The sequence below is a fragment of the Zonotrichia leucophrys genome, chromosome 3, assembly GCF_028769735.1.
Source record: "Zonotrichia leucophrys gambelii isolate GWCS_2022_RI chromosome 3, RI_Zleu_2.0, whole genome shotgun sequence".
NCBI lineage: Eukaryota > Metazoa > Chordata > Aves > Passeriformes > Passerellidae > Zonotrichia > Zonotrichia leucophrys.
Genome location: NC_088172.1, coordinates 106,669,169 through 106,694,937, shown reverse-complemented (window position 1 = coordinate 106,694,937; position 25,769 = coordinate 106,669,169). Strand labels below are relative to the sequence as shown.

Genomic DNA, 25,769 nt, shown 5'->3' with positions numbered 1-25,769 from the left:
CTGGTATGAGTATATATATATGTGTGTGCCTGATATGAGTATATATATTCTGAGCTCCATCTCCCTTTAGTGCACCCATTTTCTCCCCCACTGGGCTGTCTCAGTAATGTATTTGTACGGCTAATACACAGCCAGCAGAGGTGTTCATGGCCATGCTGCTCAGTGAAAACAGCAGCACCTTCCTGTTTGAGGAAAAGTCCCCAAGCCTTGGCATACCACTACTCACTAATTTTCATATCCTGTTGCACTTGTACCTTCCTGCTGATTTCCATGGCACAGAAATCTGCTCCTGTAGTCACAACAGAGATCATTAACCCAGTAATTGCCTCTGGCTGCTTCCTGTGGCCAGTCTGGTCCTGCACTTGGGCAGAGTCTGGGCAAGCATCTGGAGCTGAGGAGGGGGCAGTGATCTGTGGGAATGGTCCAGGAGCCAGATGCTCTCTGCTGCCACAGAAGCCCCGGGTGAGCTTTTCTGAGGAAACAGCAGCTGTCCTGATGCCACCCCACCCAGACAACGGGCTGGCTCCCCAGTGCTTCCATCTTTCCTCATCCGTACCTGAATGAATGAGGAAGGCACAAGCAAATTCATGTGTCAGGAAGCTGGTCACAGATGCTACTTCAGGCTAATGAGCCCGGCTAGCCAGGCACTTCCTGGCAGTATCAGGGAAAAACAGATTTTGCCAGAAATAGCTGAGTAGCTCTTGCCAAGGCTTCTCTGCCCAGCAAACGGGGGAGATGGTACCAGGTCAGGGTGTGGCACCAGGAGAAGGCTGCTCCCCTGCATTCAGCACCTCTGCCCTCCCTCTCATGGCTCCATGCACAGCAGGGAGGCACTGGGCAGCTCTGCCCAGACAGGACAGCCCCAGCCGACTGCAAGGACAGAGCCTTTACCTGGCCTTCCCTCCCTCCCTGCCACACACGCTGCAGGATTTGCTCCCCACCATGCACAGGCCTGGGGGGCACCACTGTCCTGCCACACCCATGGTGAGAGCCTGCCTTGCCCGGGACCTCACTGCTGAAAGGGACACGTCAGTGCAAACAGGACATGGCTCTGCCACCTGTGCTTTTCAGCAGCAGCACCCACCCCAAATCCTTCCTTGTCCAGAGCTACCCCTAAACTCCCCTGAGCTCAGCAAGTCTCCTTCTCCATAATGGATCTGGAGAAGGGTCATCCAGAGGGCTGCTAACTAAATTTGTGATATTCATGTGCAAAAACAAAGGTAGGATTGAACCAAGAAAGAGGAATGTTAATAGGTGAAGGAAATTGTGTTCTTCTTTGCTGCGTTTTTTTCTTTTAAATGTCATTTTCCCTACATGTAATTGTTGCACTTTGAAGAAAAAGAGCACTATCAAATGCAGTCAGCTGTGGTTCAGGCACTCTGCCTTTTCTTTATCATCCAGAGTATTTACAAAATCCTCACATTTTAAAAATCTTTGCTTTCTTCTTCTGTAAATTATCATTTTTGTTTTGCTGCAGCCTATGCACAAGGTAACTCTGAGCAAATTGTCACTAAAATTTCATTTGAATCAAATGTTTTTCATACATAGAGTACATGAAAGATGGATTCTTTATTTCTGCGTATTATTCAAATTGACCTAATTGTATTTTGGTTTTTAGTTTAACTTTCATCAATTTTAGCTAAACCATGCACCTTGAAAATATTGCACTCCACAGCCACATGTGGTATATTCCTTTTAATACCACCCTTCCTCATTTCCTGTCATTGTAAATTGGTCACTTTGCACTGTGCAAGACAGACCTCACTAAATGAATTCTCCAGTGCTCCTTTCTTTCCATGTAATTGCAGATGTTGAGTTACTAGATAAAAGTATCCTGCTTCCTGACATCTAAGTATTTGGGCATAGATAGAACATTATGAACTATCTTCACTGACATGAAGGCCATCAGTGTCAAGGACAGCTGGCAGTCAAGGTTTTCCATGTGACTTGTGCTAGGAAGCCAAAGAGGAATACCTAAGTTCAGGAGTGGCTTATTTAAATTCAGTACAAAAGCATTTTTCTCTGCCCATGACCACTTTCATTAAATGAATCCTAATCTTTCAACAATGATGTGAATGCCATTATGCAAATAAGCAACTGCTTTTCAGCCTTGCAGAACGATGTCACTCACCTACACAAAGGTTTCTGAGGCTCTTTCATACTGGCAGTTGCTGAACTTCACAAATACCAATTTGTAAGTATTGCATTCCGTGATAATGATTTTTTCTGTGAGATTGACCACTTCTAAAGCTGTATCTCAAAGCTGAGAGCTAATGAAATGTTTAATAATCTGGAATAATTCACCTCTGTGCATCAGAATGTTGTAAAAAGGCTCTCATCTGATGACGCTCGCAGCTGGCACGGTACGCTCTGTATTTATCACAGTGCTCCAGATAATATTAGTATTTAATGACTGTGCACTGATAAGCTGAGACTGGATGAATAGACTGTCTTTCATCTCATTCTGCTTAAGGTGACATGAACTTTCATTTGTGTCACAGCCACTTGCAGCTGTTCAGATGCACTCTAAAGATGCTGAAAGGAATACTCTATCAATCCACAACCAAATGAATGACCATAAGAATGAGTCTGTTGTCTTACTGACGTTGGATGGCTTTAACAAAAGCATTTGTATTCCAGGAAGGAGGCAAGAATGTAATTAATCATTGACACAACTGAGTAGGCACATTGTGTAAGTGATTCATTAGGAAGCAATTTCAAGAATATTTATTTTGATGATATACATTTTATAATTCATTAGAAACATAATGAAGTGAATGCTCACTTCCTATTTTTATACCTTTGGATTAAATATAACTGCATCCTTGCTATCTGTGGCTCTCTGCAAAGCTTTGTGTCTGAAGCAGAATGTAAGAACAGTGACCATGATGGAGATAGTTAATCATGTGGGGAAGCTGTTTACAGGGTTGAGTTCTCTTTGTATTGATGACCACGATTCATACAGCCATTAGAATATTTAGGTTGGAAAAGACCTTTATGATTATTGAGTTCAGCTGTTTAGATCAGAAATATGGAGTTTGTGGTGGAATTCAGCCCCACATCTCAGTATTACTGACAACCCCTTGACAGGTAAGTCTACAACTAAACTAGTGCAAGCACATGCAAGAACAGATATTTGCAATGATTTTTCTATACTCCAGCTGCACTTCAATGGAACCAGATATGGGCAGAATTATCCATGTGCCGTGTCGCTCTTCTGTATTTACATGGAGCTTGGCATGCTGCACGATTTTTCTCTCTTTGAATACCTCAGGACAAAAAGTTTGGTTTGAAGAGGAGGTGTTTTGATAAATATTTGGGTGGCATTTCTTAAACTTCATAAGCTTTTTATGACAAGCCTGCCCACCAGGGCTCACCTTGGTTCAGTTCACTGCTGGGGCTCAGTGACTGATGTTACACAGATTTTCCACCTGCAGTTAATCTGACACAATTCTGTAGATGCACACTCAGAACACAGAGCTACAGTGGATGAAACAAGAGGTAAATGGCATTTGTGTGTGTGTCAACTGCATTTGGTGTGACTCTAAGCCAGGCCAAACATGGTTTTAACAAGAACACAGGCTCCCACAGGCAAACAGATCTCTTGCATTAGCACATCTGGTCATCTGGATCTTTCAAAGTAAAGATAATAATTTATTTAAAGGATCTTTATCCATTGTTAATGACAGTGCTTGTGCGAGTGGCTTGACTGGTAAGGACTGAGGCAGAAGGCTTCTGGGAACAGATGAAGGGTGAGCCAGAAGAAGGTGAAAAAGCAAAATTATCAGTGAGAGTGTATAGTTAAAAATAAAAGGTGTAAATCTAACAACTATTGAAATCTTTATGTAACTACTGAAATATCTGACATGAAAGCTTAGACTGGGAATTAAAGGTTTCCTTCCTTTTTCCAGCAACATTTAGTAGGAGGCTGATGACAGCTCAGAACTTCAGCAAGACAGTATCAGAAACAGAAATAATCTCCACTCCTGAAGTCTTTAAACATTTGTGATAGAAAGTACCTGCTTTATTTGCATGACTATAATGTAACTTTTTCACTTTCACAGTTGATATCTTCCACAGTTACATAATGCTTTGAACAGCTTTTAGGTTTACACTGTGTATTTTTAACTTCACATTCTCACTCCTGAGCAGACACCTAACTCGGGGGATGAACCAAACTGCAGCTCTGCAGCGATGCCAACAAACATCAGCCCAGTGAAGCAGCTCGTCTCACAGAGCCATGATTCAGCCACATCCCCAACGGCCTCATGGTTAAAGCACCCATCCAAGCAGCTGGAGGTCTAGAACAATCCAAATCTGAATTTCCTTTTTGTCATACAAGCACTTACTGTGCCCTGTTTGCCAGCTTCTGCACACCCTAACCCTAACCTGGACATCCCAGCGTCTGTGGGACACACCTGGATGAGGCAGGGATGCCATGGGGCAGTGGCTTTGGCACAGTCCAGCTTTAGTGCTATCTTCCTGATTTGATTCTGTAACTTGGCATTAAACTATATTAGCTGCAAAGTGGAGACAATCTTGAAAAAATGCAGGTCTTTCCCACACTGAGTGCTCTGAACACTGGGCTTTCTGTGTTTCTGCACCCATTTGTCCCAGACAATTCTTAGAGCCTTCTCTTGTTCTTGCATTTGACATCAGATGAAATTTTTACAGGGCTCTAAGTTTGAGGGCAAGAGCAGAAGGCTCTGAGCCAAATCCTGGTTCTGCTGTGGTCCAGCCCAGCCAGGGCTGTGGAAAGTGCCCTGAGCAGAGTCACTCTGGCCACATACAGAAACCAGAGAAGGCCATCTACAAACCTAAACACAAAAAAAGTACTCACTAAGTGAATTTAAACACCTCCTCCAGCAGCAGCCACTGACTGGGATTTGTGTATTTTTGTTACAGCCAAATCCTACACTGGGTACTTATAGATAATAGTGTTTGAAATGAGCTCAGGATGGGAAGAGCCAGTTTCCAGAAGGAAAAATCTCTGTGGTCAGGCTGCTTCGAGGCATGAGGCCACTTGGACAGTGAGCTATGTCTCCCAGACTCTTCCTTATGGAAAACTGCATGAAGGAGCAGCTAAGGCTCTCCACCTTAACTCCACACTTAAGCTGAAGGTACTGAGATACTCAATTCCAAGTCTATTATCTGAGAACCTTTACATGTGGAAAGCCTTTACCTGGCAGGGAATGCTGTTAGTTGAATGACATTTTTAAAAAGGTTTCCAGTTTGAATTTTGCTTAGTTCTGCAGGCTGGGTACGATTGGAATTACAGTATTATGTTGTGTTATGACATAACTTGATGATGACTTGCTTGGAAGTGTTAGCAACATAACTAGTTCACTATAAAAATGCAAACCTGATTCTATTTACTTCATTACTCACAAATAAAGGGAGGAGTTTCATTAGAACTCGGCTATACATAAGTCTTCTAAAACCTTTTCAAAGTACACAGAAAGTTTAATTCTCTTTCCAAAATGACTAAGAGCTCCTACAGAAGAGCCCTCTTATGACTACCTGGGAAGAACATTACATCCATAGTGGAAAAGAACATCACTTCTTAAAGAGGTAATTCATCATGCCACCTGCTACCATGTCCCCATGCTTCATAACTTATTTTTATTGACCAAGGACAATGCAGGGAAAGAAAAATGCAGTAGAGATGTATTAAACATTTAAAAAGTCTAATAAAATAGAAAAAAATCTTCCCATTAAACAGTTATTGATAACTTCTGCTCTTGGAGGACAGCAAGATGTAGGGAACACCATTACTTTACTTCAGAGATAATGCAGAAGGCAGCCATCTGATGCTGTAAGTCAGACCCTCCTTAAGCACTTGCTGAGGAAATAGATGGGCCTGTTTGCTAGACAGTGAAATCACAGACTGAACTTTCTTTTCCCTCTCTCTGGGGGAAGTTGCCAGCACACCCAAGGGAAGGTCTGGTGCCAGCTCTAAGGGGGCACTTCTGGATGCCTGCTTGGGTAATCCTGCCTTGGCTGCAGCAACGGTACAAGAAGAGACAGGGCAGCAGAGAGACCAACAAACAGCAAGGCTTTCTGCATGTTTTACAGAGCTGCCAGGCTTCTCACACAATGAATCATGTCCAGGTACAGGTGTGTCTAAGGTCCAAAACCCCAACAGCAGGTGTGAGAAGAGGGATTTACAAGCCATCAGAAGCTCACCGTGCCCAGACTCGTGGCTAAGCAGTGGGACTGGCCCAAAGATGCCTGTGCAAGTGTTCAGGTTCCTGTCCAGCACCACTGGAACTAATCTTGCCCTTTCTGCTATGCCTTCCCAGCTGGCCCCTGAGGTCCCTTGGCCAGCTGCCTTCCCACCCTCTGTGCAGAGCATTTGCCACAGCTGAGCCTCTCTTGATCCAGGGCCACAAAGTCTCCTAGAGCTTCTCAAGTCCAATGTTGGATTTCTGAGCCTTACCACAGGCTCCCTTGTAAGGCTGCCTCTAAGTATGGCCTTTATATCTTGCCATCCTGCTGCAAAGAATAATATTGGTTATAATTTGGCCTTACACTTACCAGATTATCTGACCTTTTAGAAACAGACTTTTATATAAGTACAGCCAGCAGTTTAAAAAATATCAGCATAGTCTGGTGACTCAAGTTGTTGGTTCAAAGCACACTGGGCAGAGCCAGTCTCTCTGTACCACATGGTGGCTTTGCCATCTTATTATTGCCTCTCTTGGGTCTCTCATCCAGGTCTGATTTCCAAGGCAAGATTGGAAGGTCATTTGTAGTATCAGTGCTTACAGCACTAGATAATATTGACATGGAATTGACTGTGTTAAAATAAAAAATAGGATAGTGGTTCTTGTTCCTTGGTGATCTATATATCTGTGGAAGATTATGATGGCCATTGCTTCCAACTACAACTCAAAAAGTACCTTACAGATATGCCATGAGTATTGCCTTGCTTCTTTAATGGTGATTAGAGGGAACATAATTTAATTGATATAACAGTGGTTTATTGGAATAATGTAATCTCAGTAGATACATAGCTCGAATAAAACACTTTAGAGTTCTTATTTTATTGTGTATTTCCTCATCCCTTTGTTATCATTCCAGTGAAGAGTAAATATAATTATCAAATTTATGCCTAATGCCACTGGGTATAAATCTAAATAAGTGCTTTCAACTCCAGCCAAGTATAAAGAACAAAAAGGGGAAAAAAAAACAAATCAGTATTGTCTCAGTTTTGCCAGTATAGGAGTCTCTCAACTTATACTGCTAAAATTAAACTAGTTGTGAAATAGCATAAACTGATATATATATATATACCTATATGTATATATATTTACGCTATATCACAACTATATATATATAATATATATATTAACAACTATAATAACTACTAATATTATATATACAACTATATATATATATATATATATATCCTGCTAAAATTAAACTTAGTTGTGAAAAAGCATGCCTGGAAGGTAAGTATTGGAGCTACACTGCAAACCCCTTTAAATATTTCATTAACTACAAGAACCTTAATACATACTCTAATAGATATATAAAAATACTTTTTTCCCCTCAAAAATAATAAATATAAAAATACATACGGCAATCAGATAATGAAGATTTGAATATATGTAATTCAGGACAACTTAAAGTGCTCTGGCTCGTTGTTTTCTCAAGTTTTAAAAGAATCAATTATTTCAAAAATGTATGTATCATCTTCCCTGGCAAACATGGAGATAAAAAATCTTTGAAAATAAAGAACCTCCTCGGGAAAGCAAGTTCTCAGAAGTGTTTTTACCTAGAGCAGGACAGGTTGCTCTGTCTTTTGACTCCTGGAGAAGATGCTCCCAGTGCCCTGCCCTGCATCACCCTGCTGCATGATGAGCGTGCTAGCCTGCCCTGGGACTTCAGAGCTGGCCACACACCCGGGCTTCTCCACCCTTACTACTTAGAACATGTTATTGCTTATGCTCCAGTTCCTGACAAATAGCTTCTGTAGTAACAGGAATTGCGCATTTAATAGGCTGTGGGTTTTTCTGTCTTAACAACTTGTAAATCTGCCTCCTCCTCCTCCTCCTCTCCCGTCAATAAACTCTCTCTCCCCGAGACACAAAGTAGTGACCAGAACAAGTGCGCAGCCAGCTCACTGAAAGGCTCATGCAGTGACACCTCTGTGTTCCTGGGGAGGCATTCGCTGCCCCCGAAACGAAGTAAATGAAAACCGGGCATGAACGGTGCGCCAGCCTGGTGATGAAGGCGACCCTGAAGGCGTCCTTCTCCCTTCTGAAGAAACACCTTGCTGGGGTGAGTAGGTGAAAGAGAAGAGAACTGTAATTTCCTTTATTCCAAACCCGAGTTGCAGACAGTTTAACCCCAGACAGCCGCGCCAGGAGCGGCAGGTGTTCCCTGCCCGTCCACCCCGGCCCCTGGGTTGCGCCCGCAGCGGGTTTTAAGGTGCCCAAGTTCAGGGTTCTGCCGTCCCCGAGGGCTCCCCGCCGCCGGCGGCCCCGGCCTCTCCCGTACCCCCCACAACAGCTTCGGTGCCACCGGCGGCGAGGGAACCCCGGGGAGCCAGACTGGGCCGGGGAGCGCGGCCGCCGCCTCAGGAGAAGGCGTGCGGGACGGGCGGCAGTTCCCGCCGCCGCGGCTGCCCCGGCCCGGCCCCGCTCCCCGAGGATCCCCCGGAGCTCCCCTGAGGCTCCCCCGGAGCATTCCCTCGGCTCTCCCGGGGCGCTCCCGGGGCTGCCCCGCGCCCTCAGCCCCGGGCCCGGCGGAGGCGCCTGCGCGCTGCGGCCGCTCGGTGCCGGCCCCGCTGGCGCCGCCCGCAGCTCCCGCGGCTCCTCTGCCTATTTTAGTCACAGCCGCGGCTCCGTGCCCGCCGCGGGACGCGGGGTCGCCGGCGGCGACGGGCAACAGCCCCAGCCCGTCCCGTCCGGGCTGCCCGGAAACTTTCCCGGAGCGCGGGGCAGGTAAGCGGTGAGGGCAGGGCGGGGGCCGAGCCGGACCGAGCCGGGGCGGGCAGAAGCCTCGGCGCTGCCTCCGCCCGCCCCCCGCCGGCGCTGTCCAGCCCGGCAGCGCTCGGAGCGCCGCCCGCGCTGCCCGGGGCCAGCGGGGCCGAGCGGGGCCGGGGGCGCCTCAGGCACCGCCGCGCTCCGGGACGGCCGCGCCGGGGCAGGGGCGGCGGCGGAGCGGCGGTGCCGGGAGGGCTGCCCGCCCGCCCCGGGATTCGAGCAGGATTACCAGGGGTCACTGTCCCGGGAGGGAAGCCCTCCCTCCCGGCGGGGGTAACCGGAGCTCCCGAGCCAGCCCTGGCTGAAGTTGGAGAGCTCTGTCCCCTCTGGAGAGGAGCGGGCTCGCTGCCCAGCGCTGCTCCTCGCCGGGGCTCGCTCTGCAGTGGGATCCTTCTCTGTGTCCCAGGTCAGGGTTTGTCCCGTAGGACAGCCGGGTTTCTGATTGTGCCCGGGTGCTGCCGCTCATTGACAGAAGAGCTGGCTCGGGAGTATCTCTACTTGTCACACAACCACCTCGGGATCCGGGGATTTCTTCCTGCGGCTGGGGCTTTGCCTCGTAGCCTGGCGTTATTTGAGTCTTCTCTCTCTCCATCAATTAATGGTAAGAGCAGATGAACCCTGAAATCGCATTTGCAGTTGCTCCTTTCTGAAGATAGAACGAGCGACACAAAGCACTTCCCTTCCCCAAACTACAGTTTCTTTTTGCCAAACATATTCTTCCAAACTCTAATATTTCATCACATATTTTTCATCTGTTCTATAAATCTTTGTGTACCTTTAGACTGTCAATCACTTTATGGGCAAATATTTTATGTAGCAGATCTATTGTAAGACTGAATCACTGATAGTGTTACAGAGATGTCATTGATGAAATCTGGGTTCCAGAACTAGGGCTTCTTGGTAACTTTGTTGTTTGATGGGAATATGATTGTACACATACAAGTTTAAATGTCTTCATTGACCACAGCAAAACAAGTGATTGTTTCCACTTCTGCAGAACTGGTCCTGTTCAGGCTTTCCACAAAATTCTATGTGGTGCCAAATAATAAAGTGGCTTAAAATGTCAAGGTTTAAAGAAATGTCTTGCCTGCAAAATAGTAAGTACAGTGCAAGTCCTCTAGTGAAACAAGCAAATGGTAACTGTGGCCAGTTGTGGTTCTTGACAAAAACTTTGCCTTCACAGACATCTTAAAGCTCTTATGACACAAGTTGAAAACAGATAGTTTATTAAGGATTCAAGAAAAATATTAACTGAAGGTACATTTGATCTTTTTATTAAGTGTGTGGGCTCTTCAGAGAGGAGATTTTATTTTGTCCTTTGAGTGTGTTCCCCTACTTTGCAAAGGAGAGCTCTGGTCAGAATCTCCAGATGATGACAGACAACCTGTGTTTGTGTGTTTGGGCTCGTGGCACATCCCCGTAAGCCAGCTGTACGTGCAGGTATGGGGTGGTGAGCCAAGCCTCTTCTTTGGGAAATGAAGTCCATGTCAGGTGCTTGGTTTCATGGGAATACATTCCCAGTGAAAGGCACTCCTGCACCACACAAACTCATCTGAGCGGAATTCTGCAGAGTTCAGCTGCAGTTCATTAACTCACTTTTAAAGCACTTGTGAAATGTGCCTTGTGGCTGCTCTCTCCACTATTAATTTAAAAGTTGAACTGAAGAGAAGCTTGAACTTGTACTTTCTTTCATGTTTTATTCTAAAACACAAGAAAACAGTCAACCTCAATTGTTTTTTGGTAATGCCATTCAATATTCAAGAGCCTTGCTCAAATTTATTCAAGTGCTGGTGATCTTAAAAAAAAAGTCTGACTGCCAGTCTGTATTCTAGGAGCAAAAGGGCTTAAAAAATGAGAGAGGGGATTCTACTTCTTAATTTGGTGGGAGTACCACATCTACTTATGGTTCATTAATTCTGATTCAAATTGAAAGAAAGATGTATTTTATTTTTCATTTCAGACACTGTATAGGTTATAAAATGGACAGCATCTTCAACATTGGCTTGCAACCACAGAGAGTTGCATTGTGTATTTTACAGTGATAAATGAGGAATTGTTGAAGTACTGGAAGTTGTGTATAGTTAGCTGATCTCTAAATAATTAAAGATTAAATAATACCAGTTTCACTGTATGCAGTGCTCCTAATGAGCCTCAGACTGTTCTTTCTCTATTATTGTGGGGTTTCTTCTTGTCTCAAGGCCTCCCTCTGCCTAGCTTTTTTCCACTTCCTAGAATGAATGATTAGTAGGAATTTAAGCAAATTGTAGGCAGAATCAGGCTTTCCCAGCTGCACCCAAACAAGCTCAGTGAGTGGAAAGTCCAATGAAACATCTCCTGTTGAAGAGCTGTGCTTTGGAGACAGCAGCTCTGCATCTGCAGCACCAGGGAGATGGAGACAGGCCCAGCTGGGTGAGGAGCACAAGCAGTCTCTGTCCTGGTGCCGTTTGGTGGGGTCTGTGTGTGGAGTGCTGAGCTCAGTGCAGAGGTGGCATTGGGGTGTCTGCAGGGCTGGGCAGCAGCTGAAGGGGCTGCTTGGTTGGACAGCCTGAAGCATGGTAGCCTGAATTCTGCCTGACCATGGCAGGGCTTTGGCCCTGGGTGTGGGAACCCAGGAAATCCCTCTGGCTGCCCTGGGGGCTCAGAGACCTTGGCATGGAGCCCGAGACCCCTGTGCCTTTGATTTAGCCCTTGGAAAAAACAATTGCCAACCTTTATGTGAAGAAATACAACTCAAGAAAGTTTAAGTAGAATAACAGTTAGTTTGTCATGGGGTGAAAAATAGATTTTTGAGGTTTTTAGAATGGGGCTTCCCAAGATGGAGGAATTTGGGTGTGCCTTGTCCTTTTTCCTTCTTCTTCCTAGCCTCCATCTTCTGGGTGATGTTGGCATTTTTAGATTGGTTTAGAGTAGAAACTCACTGTCTAACATAGGTGATAGGTATTGGGAAGTTATGGTAAATAATGTACACGTAGTTTTTAGTATAAAAACACAACACTGCCTCTGAGGCAGGCAGTGTGCCTCAACCTGACCTGCCAGACAGACCTGTGGTGGGTCAGAGAAAGGATGTTATAGATAAGAAATAATAAACAACCTTGAGAACAAGAACAGAAAAATCCTGACTCCTCCATCAACTGCTGGGCTGGGAAAAAGAGGCTTGTACATATCTCGGTCACTCTGAGAGTGATTTGTACATATCTCAGAGTCACTCTGAGCAGCAGAGACTCTGAGACCTGGGAAGTCTGCATGGCTGCTGGTCGTGTCTCAGAGCTGCCCTGAAGGCAGTGAAGCACCTCTGCTGGCTGCACATGCCCCAGCTGCCTGTTTTGCAGATGCCCCAGCTGCCTGTTTTGCAGCTCTGAGCATTCCCAGAAGGAAGGATTACTGTCTGGGGGGTATCACATCACATGGATGATCTCATGTGGCAGGTCCAGTTTGGGAATTGCAGCCAGGCAGGCTGGAAGGGCTGGGCAGAGTGTGGTCTGACTGCTCTTCCTAAGGCCTGAGACACTTCACTTCCATGTGACAGCCTCTGTCAGAGCCTGATCCTGTGGGTGAGGCAGTGATGGGACATGAATGGCACACGGGATGTATGCCCCAACCAAGGGAGTGCCAATCCATCTTCTCTTCTGCCCTGAGCCTGCTCCCAGTGACTCATTGTGACGCGTGTGGGTGGGTCACTTGCTGCCCTTCTTGTTGCAGCTGTGGTGTTGTGCAGGAGGGACACAGAACTGCACTGCAGTCTCTCTTCACTCTGCCATGAGTGTTGGGAAGGATGAAAATTTGACAAGAAAGTCTCACAAATATGTATGCTTGGCAGAAAGTTTTTTGAATGTAGAATCTGAAGAAGGAATAGAAATGAAAGCAAGTTTTGATATAGAAGAAAATAATTGCTAAGCCAGTCTTACTGGATAACCAAGAAGGGAAAGGGTATGTTAGTTAGAAGGGGTTTTTGTGACTTAGAGCAAAGGGTAAACCCACCTCAAACAGAATAATTTTTTACCAAGCAGAAAGCACAGGCAAACAAGCCTGCCGATGTTGCAAGTAGAAAACAGGTTTCAAAATTTTCCACTGCAAGAAAACTGAAAAACAACTTTTAGCTTAAACTACAATGTACTAACTTTTAGTGATTGGAGAACAGAAACATGAATATGGCAATTATAGCACTTATGATAGGCTATAGATTAAAGTTAAGGTACAGATTGGTTCTTCTGTATTAAGATGCCCAGCAAAGAAAAGTATATAATGATTTGTAACCAAAAGGGTCTCCAGGCCTGCCTGCAGCTGGAGCTGACAGCTGTGGGCACAGGCTCTGTCACCCATGACCTTAGACTGCTGTAACATTTTGGATGTAATAAACTGCATTTTGAAGAGCTTCCTGAAGTCCCACATCTCCCTTTCAGGCTCTTACTCATGAGGATGCTCACCCAGGGAGTGGGGTGCTGAGGCTTGGTTGCTCGGGTTGCAGACAGGCCCCAGGGTAAAGCATTCACATCCCTTTCTTTGAAAACCATTCACAGGAAGGGAATGCTGGCTCCGCACAGATGAAGATTTCATCTATAATGTCTACAGGAGGAATAATTTCAGAGATACACCTGTCTTCAGTGTTTTCTGTTGTCTAAGGTAGATCTTAGTTGGTATCTGAGATAGGCTTCTGGATTTCTCTGGGAAGACCAGCTCCAAAACTTTCTAGGTATAAATAACTTTTTTATATCAAGTAACTCAAGACAAAAGTCCAGGAAACATTGCTGCGATCATCTAATGTGATTTCCTGTAGCATAAAAAATAGAATTGTAGTAAATAATCTTTTTAATAGTATACCCAGACTTATTTTAGGGACCAGACAGCATCTTAACTTCTTTAATTCCTAGCAAAGGAATCTTTAAAGCCATCCTACTAATTAATTACCTTTGCTATGTATGCTTGTTTGTCTTTGAAATCTGAATATTTCTAGTTTTATAGTGACTGGTTGTCTTGATACTGTTGTGTTTTAGATTGGGCAGTCCTTTTCTTCCTCACCTTCCTGCCACCTTCCTGCAGGCTGCATTTTGTTGGTGAAACCTTACAAGTATTGTAATTACAGCTTTCTCTAGGATACAGTCTCAAGAAGTTTAAGGTAATGTAGCTTGTGTTAGTTGCTGCCCTGATTGCTGCATGCATGTTCTCAGCCTGAAGTGTCCAGGGACAGTGGATCACTGAAAATAGCAGGTGTACCTGCCCATGCTTGCCTGGAGGCACACAGCCTTAGGTTTCTCTAGATGCAGAGCTCTTCTGTGCCCTGAGTTAGACGCTGCAGAGCAATTAAGAGTTTGGCTCTCTTGGCCCCTGGGGTGTCTGGCCCCACTGCAGGAGGAAAGTAGTTTGGGGAAAGTATGCAGCACAAACAGGGATTGGCAGTGATGGGTGTCAGTAGGGGCCACAGAGAGGATTCCAGGGATGTAGGGCAGTGGAAGGAAGGGGTATCTCAATTGTCATTTGCCTTTACATTGCGTGTGAAACTACTTGATGAAATTAAGGAGCAATTTTTTTTATAATCTAAATTTGTTAGACCACATGTAATTTGTGAGCCTAGAGAGGGTGCCCAGAGCTCATCCCTGTGGAAGTGGGGATGTCTGGGCCAGGAGGAGCCCCCTGGCTGGAGGGACTGCCTTGGCCCCGGTGGAGTTGCTGGAATGTTGAGCCAGGCTGTGACTCCCAGCTCATGTATAAACATACACACTGGGGTGTGCTAAACCCATCATAATCTCATTTTGTGCTAAGAAGTGCACATGCTGTAAAGGAAAATCTTTCCTTTTGCTTCCAAACCTGTAGCAAACAATTCAGCCAGGCTGGTTACATGATTAGCATGTACAGCTCTATGGCCTGTCCACATGTACAGTGTGAAAGTGCTGAGGGCTTTCTTTCAGGGTACTTGGGATAAGGCAACTGAAGAATGGACTATTCAAACTCTGAATAGCTTTACTTTTGACTTAATTAAAAAAGATCAATGAGAGAACTGCTGATGGCCTCAGGGCTTTTAGGGTTTCTTTTTTGCAGTAATTATTGTGATCCAGACACAGTAACTAACACTCAGAGCTTCTCAGAGTTGAATTTGAATCATCAGTGACAAAAATGGGGTAAAGCACATGGTTCTCAAGCAAATTAAAAAGGTACATAATAATAGGTAATTCTTTGTGTGAACACTGCAGTGTAGGGGGGAAACACCCAGTTGAGGAGGGGGAAAGGTTGTAATGCGCATTTGTACAATGCAAACTCTTTCTGTTTTGACTGGTTCAATGTACTGATTATATGAAATTTTAGGTTGCCAGCAGGTATTTATTTGGTAGCATATAAGGGAAATACTTCATTTTCTGCTTTGAAACTCCCGCAAACTCTGTGATTTCACCACTTTCTGATAGCAACTCAGTCCTCTCAGCACTGCTGCTTGTTTTAAAGAAGTCCATGCCAGTGTACATTACTCACACCTCTAGCCTGCGCTGATTTTTCGCATCACTTCATCTGCTCCTGCTGGAGAAGGTGGGATGTGGTGGGGCAGGACACTCTGAAGCATGTCAGTAATTCAGGCTGTGTTGGCAGGGCACATCTCTTTCCCCAGCTGGAGGACTCATCGTGCATGAAGCTCAGGTTTTGGCAGCCTGCAGATGTCAATGTGTGCCACTGTGATCATGGCAGGGATGTGCTGTGCACGCTGCTCCTTCCCCATGGGCAGGGCATGGTGCAGAAAGTGCTCAGTGTTTACTTGGCAAGACACAGTCCTTCAGCTTTAGCAGCCAAGGCTCGTGTTTTAAATGCAGTTTCCTGCTTGCTGGATGATCACCACCAGATGAACTTGTGGCAAGAGCTGTTCAGCACAGCCAGGGCAATCGAAGCAGGAGGCCAAAGCACCTCAGTGACAGGATGGTGTCCCCTCCAGGTGCTCACAAATGTGATGTTGTCTGCTGTGCAGGATGACTCAGTTGGTATCACAGCTGCTTGGTTTTTTGGTTTGGGGGATATTTCTCACCCACAACCTCACTTGCAGTAGATGAATGGCTTAATTAGCGTGTCTGTTCTGAAACCTTCAAGAGTTCAAATTTTGGACTTGCAGGAACTATAAAGAAAAATGTGAAAAGCCTCATCTAGGCACTAAATACCCTTCAAAACTGGAAATTTTACTAAACTTATACCTGTTATTGTCCCTGCTCTATTTACAACTGCCAATGACTTTTAGCTCCCAAACATTAGAATAATTTCTTATTTGAGAAGAGCTGCATTCTCTCTTTCTGCCTGCAAGCATGCCTGCTCTTCAGCATAACTCTGAGAAATGAGTCCCATTTAGGAGTGGGTTTTGTCAATATTTCCAGAGGGTTTGGTTTTTCCTGCACACCTTGTGTAGCTCAGGAGAGTGTTGAGTTGGTAAGGCTGTGCTTTGGCCTCCCTCCTTTGCCCTTCCTTTTGCCTGGAAGGAGAGATGCCCTCTCCAGTCTGGGAGATGCTGCAGCACAGTAAAAGTTCTCATTGTGTAGAACTAATTGAATCAGTGGGAATTTTCCACACAGTTGTTTTGGAAGATAGGTCCAATTCTGAAAATGAACAAATGCAGAACAGTTTTCTCAGGACTTTGTTTTTGTGTGTGATGAGCCTATATCCATGTCCTAGTGGTACGCTGTTCTTTCCAAATTATTTTGGCCCATCTTGCCATGAATAAATGCTTTACAGAAATGCTGTGAGCTGTAGTGTGGGCAGACTGAGAAAGGAATAAGTGAATTAAAAATTGTGCATACATTCTGTAAAATTACTATTGTGTTGTGTCACATTATTGTAATGTGTGACATTACACAATGAAAAGATGCTTGTAATGTAAAGCAAATTACTGCTCCACCATGGTTTTGTTTGTGGCATTCATACAGTTTACAATCTAACTCCTCAGTCATGGCTCCCTTCAAAACACTGATTTTTACTGTATTCTTTTAGAAATTAGAGTCTTCAGTAAAACTGCTTAGAGCAAAATGTTGGCAGGAGAGTAGAAGTATTAGCAATAATCCAAAATCACTATTATCAGTGATTCTGTTTTAAACAAACAATCAGTGAAACAAAAAAACTTCTGCCACTGATTTCTGACTGTGTAATGGAAATGCTGAGTGGATTCAGAACACAAGGTCTGGGAACTGCATGTTCCAGTTTTATTTTCTTTTGACTCAAAAATCTTACCCCATGATCACAGAAGCACCACTTAAAATTCCTCATGACCTTACCATACCTAGGTAACTTCTTTATAACTCATGCACCTTCCATCTCCCAGTCTCCAAGGGACAAATCCAACATCTCAGGGGAATCCTGTACCAGAGGAGAGTATCTGGATAAAGAAACAAATGGCAAAGGTTTTAGTTGTAAACTACCTTATTCTTGTAATGCTGATTTTTATGCTTACAGGAGGATTTTGAGCATTGTAATTTGGAGAGATTCTGTGCTCTTTAGCTCTGGTATTTTTATGGGCCAGTGACTTTCCTATCACCACTCCCAGAGAGGGAGAGTCTCCTCCTAACTTGTTCTTCTGAGCTCTGCTTCTCAGTTGTGTGGGATTTTATGTCTCTATTTGGCACCAGTGTTATTCACTCATAGAATTAATGTTGGGTTTTGAATAAACTTCAAAGAAGTAATGCTGTGGTGGCTAGGAAATATGATACAAATTTTCTTTATTAATTTCTTAGAGCTGTCACTGTAAAAGAAGCACCACTGAAAGCCCTGATGAATGATGCTGCATGCCTCAGTGCAACAGCAGTGCTTTTAAAGTATTGACTTCTGTGGCTCTTGTGAGGGGAAAAAAAACCAAACTACTTTGATATTCTAGAGAATCTGATAATTTTGATAACAAGATAGTTCTTAGTTTCCTTGCCATTCTGCCAGGAAAAGAACCAGACAGTAAGGCTTGGGAAGGTTTCAATACTGATTACACCACTAATATATTCTGGTTTTGCAATTTCTACCGTGTATAATCTCACACTGAGGTATGTATTTTTCTTTTAAAAGACAGATATGGAAAGCTAGTTTTGATTTTTTGTTTTTAGATTTATTTTGGAGTTTCCTTCATACTTCTTGGTTCTGTGTTTTCCTTTGAAAACTCTTAGGAATATATCACCATACGAAAATGAATACCATGTTTCACATTTTAGACTGTTGAACAATAAAATTATGGGCCCATGGCATGAAATTCTATGATGTAGAACTTTGAATGTTGTAAAATTGCTTTGTAAATGTCCCTGGAGTCATATTTTGCAGGACTACTTACTTCATGTTCTAAAAGCATAATCTGTATCAGGATGCCTTTAGGCCTTGTTGTCTTCCCTATATATGACAGGCTTTTTTGCCTGTTATCCTTGGAGCAGAAAAGACCCTGTGACACTTGGCTTTCCCTTGTGGGTTTGGGGATGGAGTTTGCTGTCCCCAGGGACAGAGAGCAGAGATTTGAGAGAATGCTCAACCCATTAATGAGAATGATTTGACCAATGGAGGAGGTGAACAAGGAAGAAGAGCTCACTGTCTCTTCTTGTTAAAGAGCTGGGTAGGACATTTAAAAGGCTCTCAGGGAGCAGGGGCTGGACCAACAAATCCTTGTCAGCAGTGAGGCTGTGCAAAGCTTGTCACAGGATGTTGTGAATGCAACACACAGCTTTACATGGATTCAGCAGCAGTTCAGTGATTGCTGCTCAGATCACAGATAAAGAAAACATGATCTTCAGCTGAGTGAATATTAAAGTTTGATCCTGGAATCACAGAGCTTCAAGGGTAATTGGATTGTAATGCAGTCTGTGGTTTAGGCAATAAAACTTTGATAAAATTTAATTGATGAAAATAATTTTATAAGTAATTAATCTCTTCTTCACTTGTCCAGATCAGATGAAGCTACAGATGACATGACCAAAGTCAAAACAATGCATGAAGTGATGAGAAACAGCACTCAGAACTTTAGCTTCTTCGTTGCTGGAAACCCTAAGTGCAACTTTACTACCAAGAGACCCTGATTTTATGTGATCACTGAGTACAGTTTGCAAGAATGGAAAACCAAAGGAAAACCAAAACTAGTAGCATCTCATAAATAAAAGATTTCAAGATTCAGCTGAATCAAAAAAACTATTCCAGCCATGGGAGAAAATGCAAGTTTTTGGGAAAGTCTGATATATGCACATCCTACATGTACCAGCTGGAAGCAAGAGGCAGAGGGATCTATCTACCACCTAGCCAGTATTTTCTTTGTCGTGGGCTTCATGGGTGGAAGTGGATTCTTTGGGCTCCTCTACGTCTTCAGCTTGCTCGGACTGGGCTTTCTCTGCTCTTCTGTTTGGGCTTGGCTGGATGTGTGTGCTGCTGATATATTCTCCTGGAACTTTGTACTGTTCGCCATCTGCTTCGTCCAGTTCGTTTATGTTACCTACCAGGTGCGGAGTGTTGCCTTTGACAGGGAATTCCAGGAACTCTACAGTGCTCTCTTCCAGCCTCTGGGGATTTCCTTGACTGTGTACAGGAAGATTGTCCTGTGCTGTGATGCAGAAGTGGTTACACTGGAGAAGGAGCATTGTTATGCCATGCAGGGCAAAACACCTATTGACAAACTGTCCTTGCTTGTGTCAGGCAGGTTGGTATTACTTTGTTCAGGTTTTCTGCAAATATCTTTATTTTCCTCTCCTTATTGAAAATGAAAGAAAAAAAAAAGGAAAAAGCCTGGTTTGTGTATTGTTTGTTTATTTTCCAGTACAACAGATTAAATATTAATGCAAGTAATATAAATATTAATAGGTTAAATACACTTGTCTAGGATAGTACTAGCATAAAAACACAAAGCACAGAATCTGAACTAGCATAAAGAAAAGATTTTTTTCAGGCTGCTGTATCATATCATTTAACAGGTTAGGCAGATAAAGGGAATAAATGTGGATTTTCAGTGTTCAGGTTATGGCTTTTTTAGATAGACATATCTACTGCATAGCTGATGAGCACAGCATCTGGCCTATTTTTCTTTACTAGTATCATGGGAAATGGGACAAAAAGTTAGTTACAAAACTGAGATAAACTGTTTAATAGAGATCTTGACTTTGATATAGATTGCATTCAGTTGCTTTCAAGGGAGTGGGAGAAGGGTATTGATAAGGAAGAGACAAAGACTTAAAAGTGCCCTTTCATTACAAGAGGATGTAGCTGAGCCTTATCAAGACTTGCAGACCTGGGTCTACAGTTACTGTATACTGTGGCCTGTGTTAGACCCTGAGGCAGCAAATCCACCTGTTTGTACTCCTTGTTTCCAGGACAGGCTTCTGGCAGCCTTGCTGATGCTGTTCTGGAGGGAAACACCAGCTTTTGTACTGTATGCAAAGCTGGTGCAGTCCCAGACCGCCCCAAGAGTAGGTGGGACACCCAGAGGTGATGGACACGGACTGTCCTTGGTGGGTGGGTGCTTTTTGCTGCATGGACACATGGAACCTGTGGACAGCTTGACAATCAGCTGATTTAGGACTACCTGCAGTGAACAATATGGATTGTGGGCAGTTTTCCAGAACCCTGGCTCACAGAGTTCTTGGGAGCTCTCTAGGAAGTACCTCATGGAAGTTGCTTTTGGTCTCACCAAAGGAGAGGTATCCATCCTTCTACATGCCCAGCCAGTTAGGGATCTCCCAGAGTTCCTGCTGCCCTTCACCATGGGGTACAGGGCTGCTTGTGTGCCTTCAAATTTATTTGCTATTTTAAAAGTAGCAAGGAAAGGAAGGTCTTTGGCATCTTCAGAAGGCCACAGCATTTACACAGAGATCCCACAATGCCAGGCTGTTCTGGCTCCAGACATGGTCCTGTGGCCATGTAATTCATGTTAAACATAGAGAGAGGCCTACCTAACACATGCCATGGGCATTCCTGCTTCCCACTCCCAATTTTTCCACTTTGTTCTCTCTAAAATGAGTATTTGCCAGAACTATAAGGAAATCCCATGGTTTGCAGGAGAAGCAGATAAATGCTCTTATGGGCATTGGTCTTTCACCTCTCCAGTGCATGGTGGCCTTTTAATGGCAGAGAGAATAATGTGGTTTGAAAAAGGCCTGGAAAGATTTCCCTTTCAGTTGCATGGTTGTCTTGTATTGTCTTTCAACTGGCCTGAGCAAGTTGGGTTCAAAAATATAATTAGGATAATTATAATTGGCCATTGATTGCTTTTTCATGCTTTCAAAGCTATATTTAAATTCCTCAGATAGTAGAAATAGCACAATCTTGTGGTAGTCATTGCTGGTGTACAGGTAGTGCTAACAAATTAACACATCTTATCTTGGTAGGATCAGAGTGACAGTTGATGGGGAGTTTCTGCATTATATTTTTCCTCTTCAATTTCTGGACTCTCCTGAATGGGATTCACTGAGGCCCACAGAAGAGGGAATTTTCCAGGTAAAAGTTAAGGGGTTTGGGAAGTCCTCTTTATCTGTTGGACTGGTTTTGCTGTTTGTGCCTTGTTACAACAAACAGCGGTTTTCTAAAAGCCAGTCTGGGAGGTTAATCTGGGAGGTAGGCTCTGTTGGCATTCTCTGCTGCGCTGATATTCAGCCCTGAGAAGCCAGGGTTCCTCAGGGTGGGAAGAAGCTGGTGCTGAAGAGGTTTCCCAGTGGGAGATGAGCCAGGGGAGGACGTGCCTGGGCCACAGCTTGGCACGGGTCACAGCACAGGACACGGTGTCAGCTGTGGTGTCCCTGCGCTGCTGTCACTCGCCTGACACGCTGGCTCCCGTCCCTGCTGGATCTGATGTCTGCTGTCACGAGAACAAATGGCATTTGTGGAGAGCTTTCTTTAGACCTGCCTTTTCAGCTGAGGCTGCCAAGAGTGGAGCAGGGAATGCAGGGCTGAACCAGGGGCATCCATGTGGCACTGAACACGGGATGCCATATGGGCACAGACTTATTGTCACTGAGGTTAACTAGATGTGATCACTTAGTCCATAGCCAGTCACCTTTCTCATTTGTGTTTTGCATACAGTAACCTCCCACACAGAATCACAGAATAATGAGGTTGGAAGAGACCTCTAAGACTGATTTAACCTCCCAGAGCTCTCTGGCTCGGCTAAAAGTCTCTAATTGCAGTAGACAGGTTCTGCTGGGAGAGGGGGGTGCCTTCTGAGCAAGGGCAGCAGCACCGCCTTGTCACCTGGCTGTTCAATTCTCTCTTCTCCAGGTAACACTCACAGCAGAGACAGACTGTCGGTACGTGGCCTGGAGGAGAAAGAAGCTCTACCTGCTGTTCGCCAAGCACCGCTTCATCTCCCGCCTCTTCTCCATCCTGATCGGGAGCGACATCGCCGAGAAGCTGTACGCGCTCAACGACCGGGTGCACGTGGGCCAGGGCTTCAGGTACGACATCCGCCTGCCCAACTTCTACCACGTGGCGCTGCCGGAGCCGCCCCCGGTGCTGCCGCCGCCGCGCCCGCACCGCCTGCAGCGGGGCTCGCCCCGCCGCCCGCCCGCCGCGCCCGCCAACTGCGGCTCCTTCCTCGCCCCCTCCTAGGCAGGGACAGCCCCTGCCCCAGGCACTCCTCACCGCGCCGGAGGGAAACGGGAGCTGGCGGGGCAGAGGGACAGAAGCAGACGAAGCCAAATTTGACTGACAAGTGCCATTAACTGTTATAAGTAGAAAAGCTGCTCATTTTTTAAAAAGGTTGCAGAGTTCACAGGTTGGGCTAGTTGCTGCCAGGGTGGAGTTCTAAGCGTTTTTTATTGTAATCACCTGTGGTTTTCATTAACTACCTATCGTTGATGGTTAAGAATTCCCCCTTTTGTCGAGTGGCATCCTGCTGTTTCCTGGAGGATGGCATCCGGAAGGTGAAGAGGAGGTGACCTCGGAGTTAGCATGGAAATTAAATCAGAGCCAGCATGCAACGAGAGAAGCCCCTCACCAAACCTAGCCAAAAACCCCTAAAAACGAGCCAACACAAAATTGACAAATCAAAGTGATGACTAGATGTGAGGAAGAGAATCTAATATCTGCTAAGACCGTTTTTTACCCCTCACCCTAACCTAAAAGATATCGGCTAGACAGAGGACCTCAAATGTTGAACCAAAAAGCGCAGGATCTCCCGATGCTGGGGTGAGAATGGAACCCCCAGCTCTGCCCACAGACCAGGGGACAAAGTTGCACTCTTCCTCCTCCTCAGTCACTTCTGGGAGCACTGGCGTGAGCGTGAGTTGGGTTCTCCCCACCCAACTGCATTTTGACTGTCTGTGCAATATGTTTACTTTCTGTTGATACTCCTTCATCTCTTTTGTTTTGGAGTAGAACAAATCATAACAGTATGAGGTCTTATTGCAATTGTGATGGCCTCTGTTGGTTGTTTTTTTTTTTTTTTGTTTTGTTGTTGGTTTGTTGTTTTTTTTAATGCAAGCCCATTGTAATTATATTTTCCTAAAAAAATTTTGTCACAATGAAGTATGGTCAGAATAGTCAATGAAAACAACCAAGTTGTCTTCAAAACATAGCAACTGGTTTATAATGTTCTTTTTTATGCCATGTGAACATTCTCTCAATTTACATTAATAATGTTGCACAAAAAAAGACCAAGAAATGATTGCATTGAGTTTATTTCTTAAAGAAATGAAAGATTTTGAAATGCACAGCAAGATGGTTAAAAACCCAAACAAAACAACAAATTGTGTCCCATGAGTAATTAGTTTCTCTCTGACTGTCCTTAAGAGGTAATACGTGAAAACAAACATAAGCGTCATTGCTGGCATTAGAAAAATGCAAGAGCTGTGACTGCTGCAAACACAGCTTAGGGAAATATTGTGTAGCATTTCTGATGGAATGTGATGCTATAGGACCTGGGATTCTGCAGTGTCAGTGCCCTTTGTGACATGTACAATAAATAATGTTAATCAATCTACTGCCAAACCATTGGAGTTTGTTTTATAATATTCCTTTTAACTGTGTTTGTCGGGAAGAGACTAAAACAGCTGCAGCAATAAATACAATTTTTAACTGACACATTCTTGTTTAGCTTCCAGAGTCACTTTTCTGTGCCTATGAAACTCTTGATTCAAAAGATGTTCTCTCCCTAATTCTGTGGTGGTTTAATGACATAAGGGAGCCTCAGATTGCACTTCAGTAGGAGAGAGTTCGTTCCGACCCTCGGGGTCACTGTGCCTTTGAAGAAAAGTGTCCAAATGTCTTTGCTAACTCACCTTCCTGCTGCTCTGCCTGATGCCTGCCAGTAATCAAAAAGTAAGAAGCATTACTATTTTATGAGAATGGATTGCTGCTTGATATGTCTGGAAGTAGATAATAATTTTAATATTTTAAAATTGCTGGCTTGTTTGATAGGATGACCCCTGTGTGCTTCTCTATGTGTGGGTATACATGTAAGTTCAGATCTTGTGAGTTGTTTCTGGAGGACTTAAAATGATGATACAATCTTACACTTGGAGGATAATCATGCTGTATGTATAAAAAAGCTATTAGGAGTGAGGTGAAACACGACCTGTTTGAAGGACATTTAGTGTAGAGCAGATAAGATTGTACAAGTTTTGCTTTTAGCTTTATGTTGCTTCCTCTGAGAGGAAAACCAGCCAGACATAAATACCCCAGAATGCAATGTGATAATCCCCAAATCATTCTCATAACCCTTCCAGGCAGTGTATTCTGTTTGTACTGTTTAATGCATGAAGTCCCTGAGACACGGAGCTACTTTGTCTTGGCTGAAAGAAAATTGGAAAAAATGCAAACAGTTCACTGATGGCTCTAAATGACCTCTTCAGATGATAACTAAGGCACAAAGTGCCAGAGGTTGGCAGCATGCTGTAAGGATGTACATCTGTGTAACAGTCTACAAACATAAAAATATTTTAAATGCATAAAAGAGATCTTATTCTAGACTTAGGTGTAATAGAAATAATTTATTAGTGTTCTCCTTGGTTTTCTTGGATATTTGTTTGACCTATTTATTAAAGAAAAGTTGTCTTTACTAAATTCTGACCCTGCTGAAGTTAATTAGCTTTATTATCTTAAAATAAGACAAAGGAGTCTTACTCACCCAGTTTCTATGTCAAGCTTATGTATTCTATTTAAGCTGTAGCATACTGCTTAGAAAGATACTGGGGAATGATGGGTGCTTCATGACATACTTTGATAATTTTTTGGGTTTTGTGACTGTTGTATGCCTTGGTTTCTGTCACACACTTTCCAAACACAATCTTCTGTGATGCTTTTCTCTGCTGCATTTGGTTACTGTCAGAAATCTCTACCAGGACGTGTCTGAGTCAATATCTGAACACACTCTTAGCTAATCTTGTTTAGGTGTTGCTACTGTGCTTTCTGGGCTTTGAGTCATTTTTTAAAAATTGTTTCTAGTTTTCCGGTATCTGTTTGAGACATGACTAGCAGAACATTTGAGCTGGAAAAATCAGCTGTAAAATAGATGTCTACAATAATATAAGTACACACAAAAGGGCTGGAAGCAAGACAGAAGTTCTCTCTACCTCTGTTTTTATTTTAATCCTGACAGTACTTCTAAAACATACAGTGAAATATGCTCTGGAATGCGACTCATAAAGCAGTGTTTTGGGAGGGCTGTATAATCTCCCTAAATGAAGACATGCTCAGGATGATGACAGTGAAATTAGACAAGTTTTGTGAGATCATAAACACCCAGTCATTAGAGAGTTGGGGTTGCTCAGCCTGGAGAAGAGAAGCCTCCAGGTGACATTTTATTGCTGCCTTTCAGTACTTAAAGGAGCCTGCAAGAAAGATGAGGACAGACTTTTTATAGCAGAGCCTCTTGTGATA

General features: G+C 44.1%; 2 protein-coding genes across 5 annotated transcripts; both read left to right on the top strand.

Annotated features, from left to right (window-relative positions):
- Window positions 1-8,196: 8,196 nt before the first annotated feature.
- Window positions 8,197-8,962, top strand: LOC135445164 (transcription initiation factor TFIID subunit 4-like). The gene is made up of 2 exons (XM_064707200.1): window positions 8,197-8,286; window positions 8,426-8,962. The coding sequence occupies exons 1-2, from the start codon at window positions 8,197-8,199 to the stop codon at window positions 8,960-8,962; spliced, it is 627 nt and encodes a 208-aa protein (XP_064563270.1).
- On the top strand, window positions 8,839-24,891 carry POPDC3 (popeye domain containing 3). Of its 4 annotated transcripts, none has more exons than XM_064709861.1 (4): window positions 8,839-8,951; window positions 18,862-19,602; window positions 21,284-21,392; window positions 22,170-24,891. In XM_064709861.1, exons 2-4 carry the CDS (start codon window positions 19,112-19,114, stop codon window positions 22,497-22,499), a joined length of 930 nt encoding a protein of 309 aa, XP_064565931.1. In that variant the 5' UTR covers window positions 8,839-8,951; window positions 18,862-19,111; the 3' UTR covers window positions 22,500-24,891. The 4 variants fall into 4 exon arrangements, with proteins under 4 accessions (XP_064565931.1, XP_064565933.1, XP_064565932.1 ...); XM_064709863.1 differs by having other exon boundaries at window positions 8,858-8,951; window positions 18,867-19,602; XM_064709862.1 differs by lacking the exon at window positions 8,839-8,951 and adding an exon at window positions 9,506-9,594.
- Window positions 24,892-25,769: the final 878 nt, after the last annotated feature.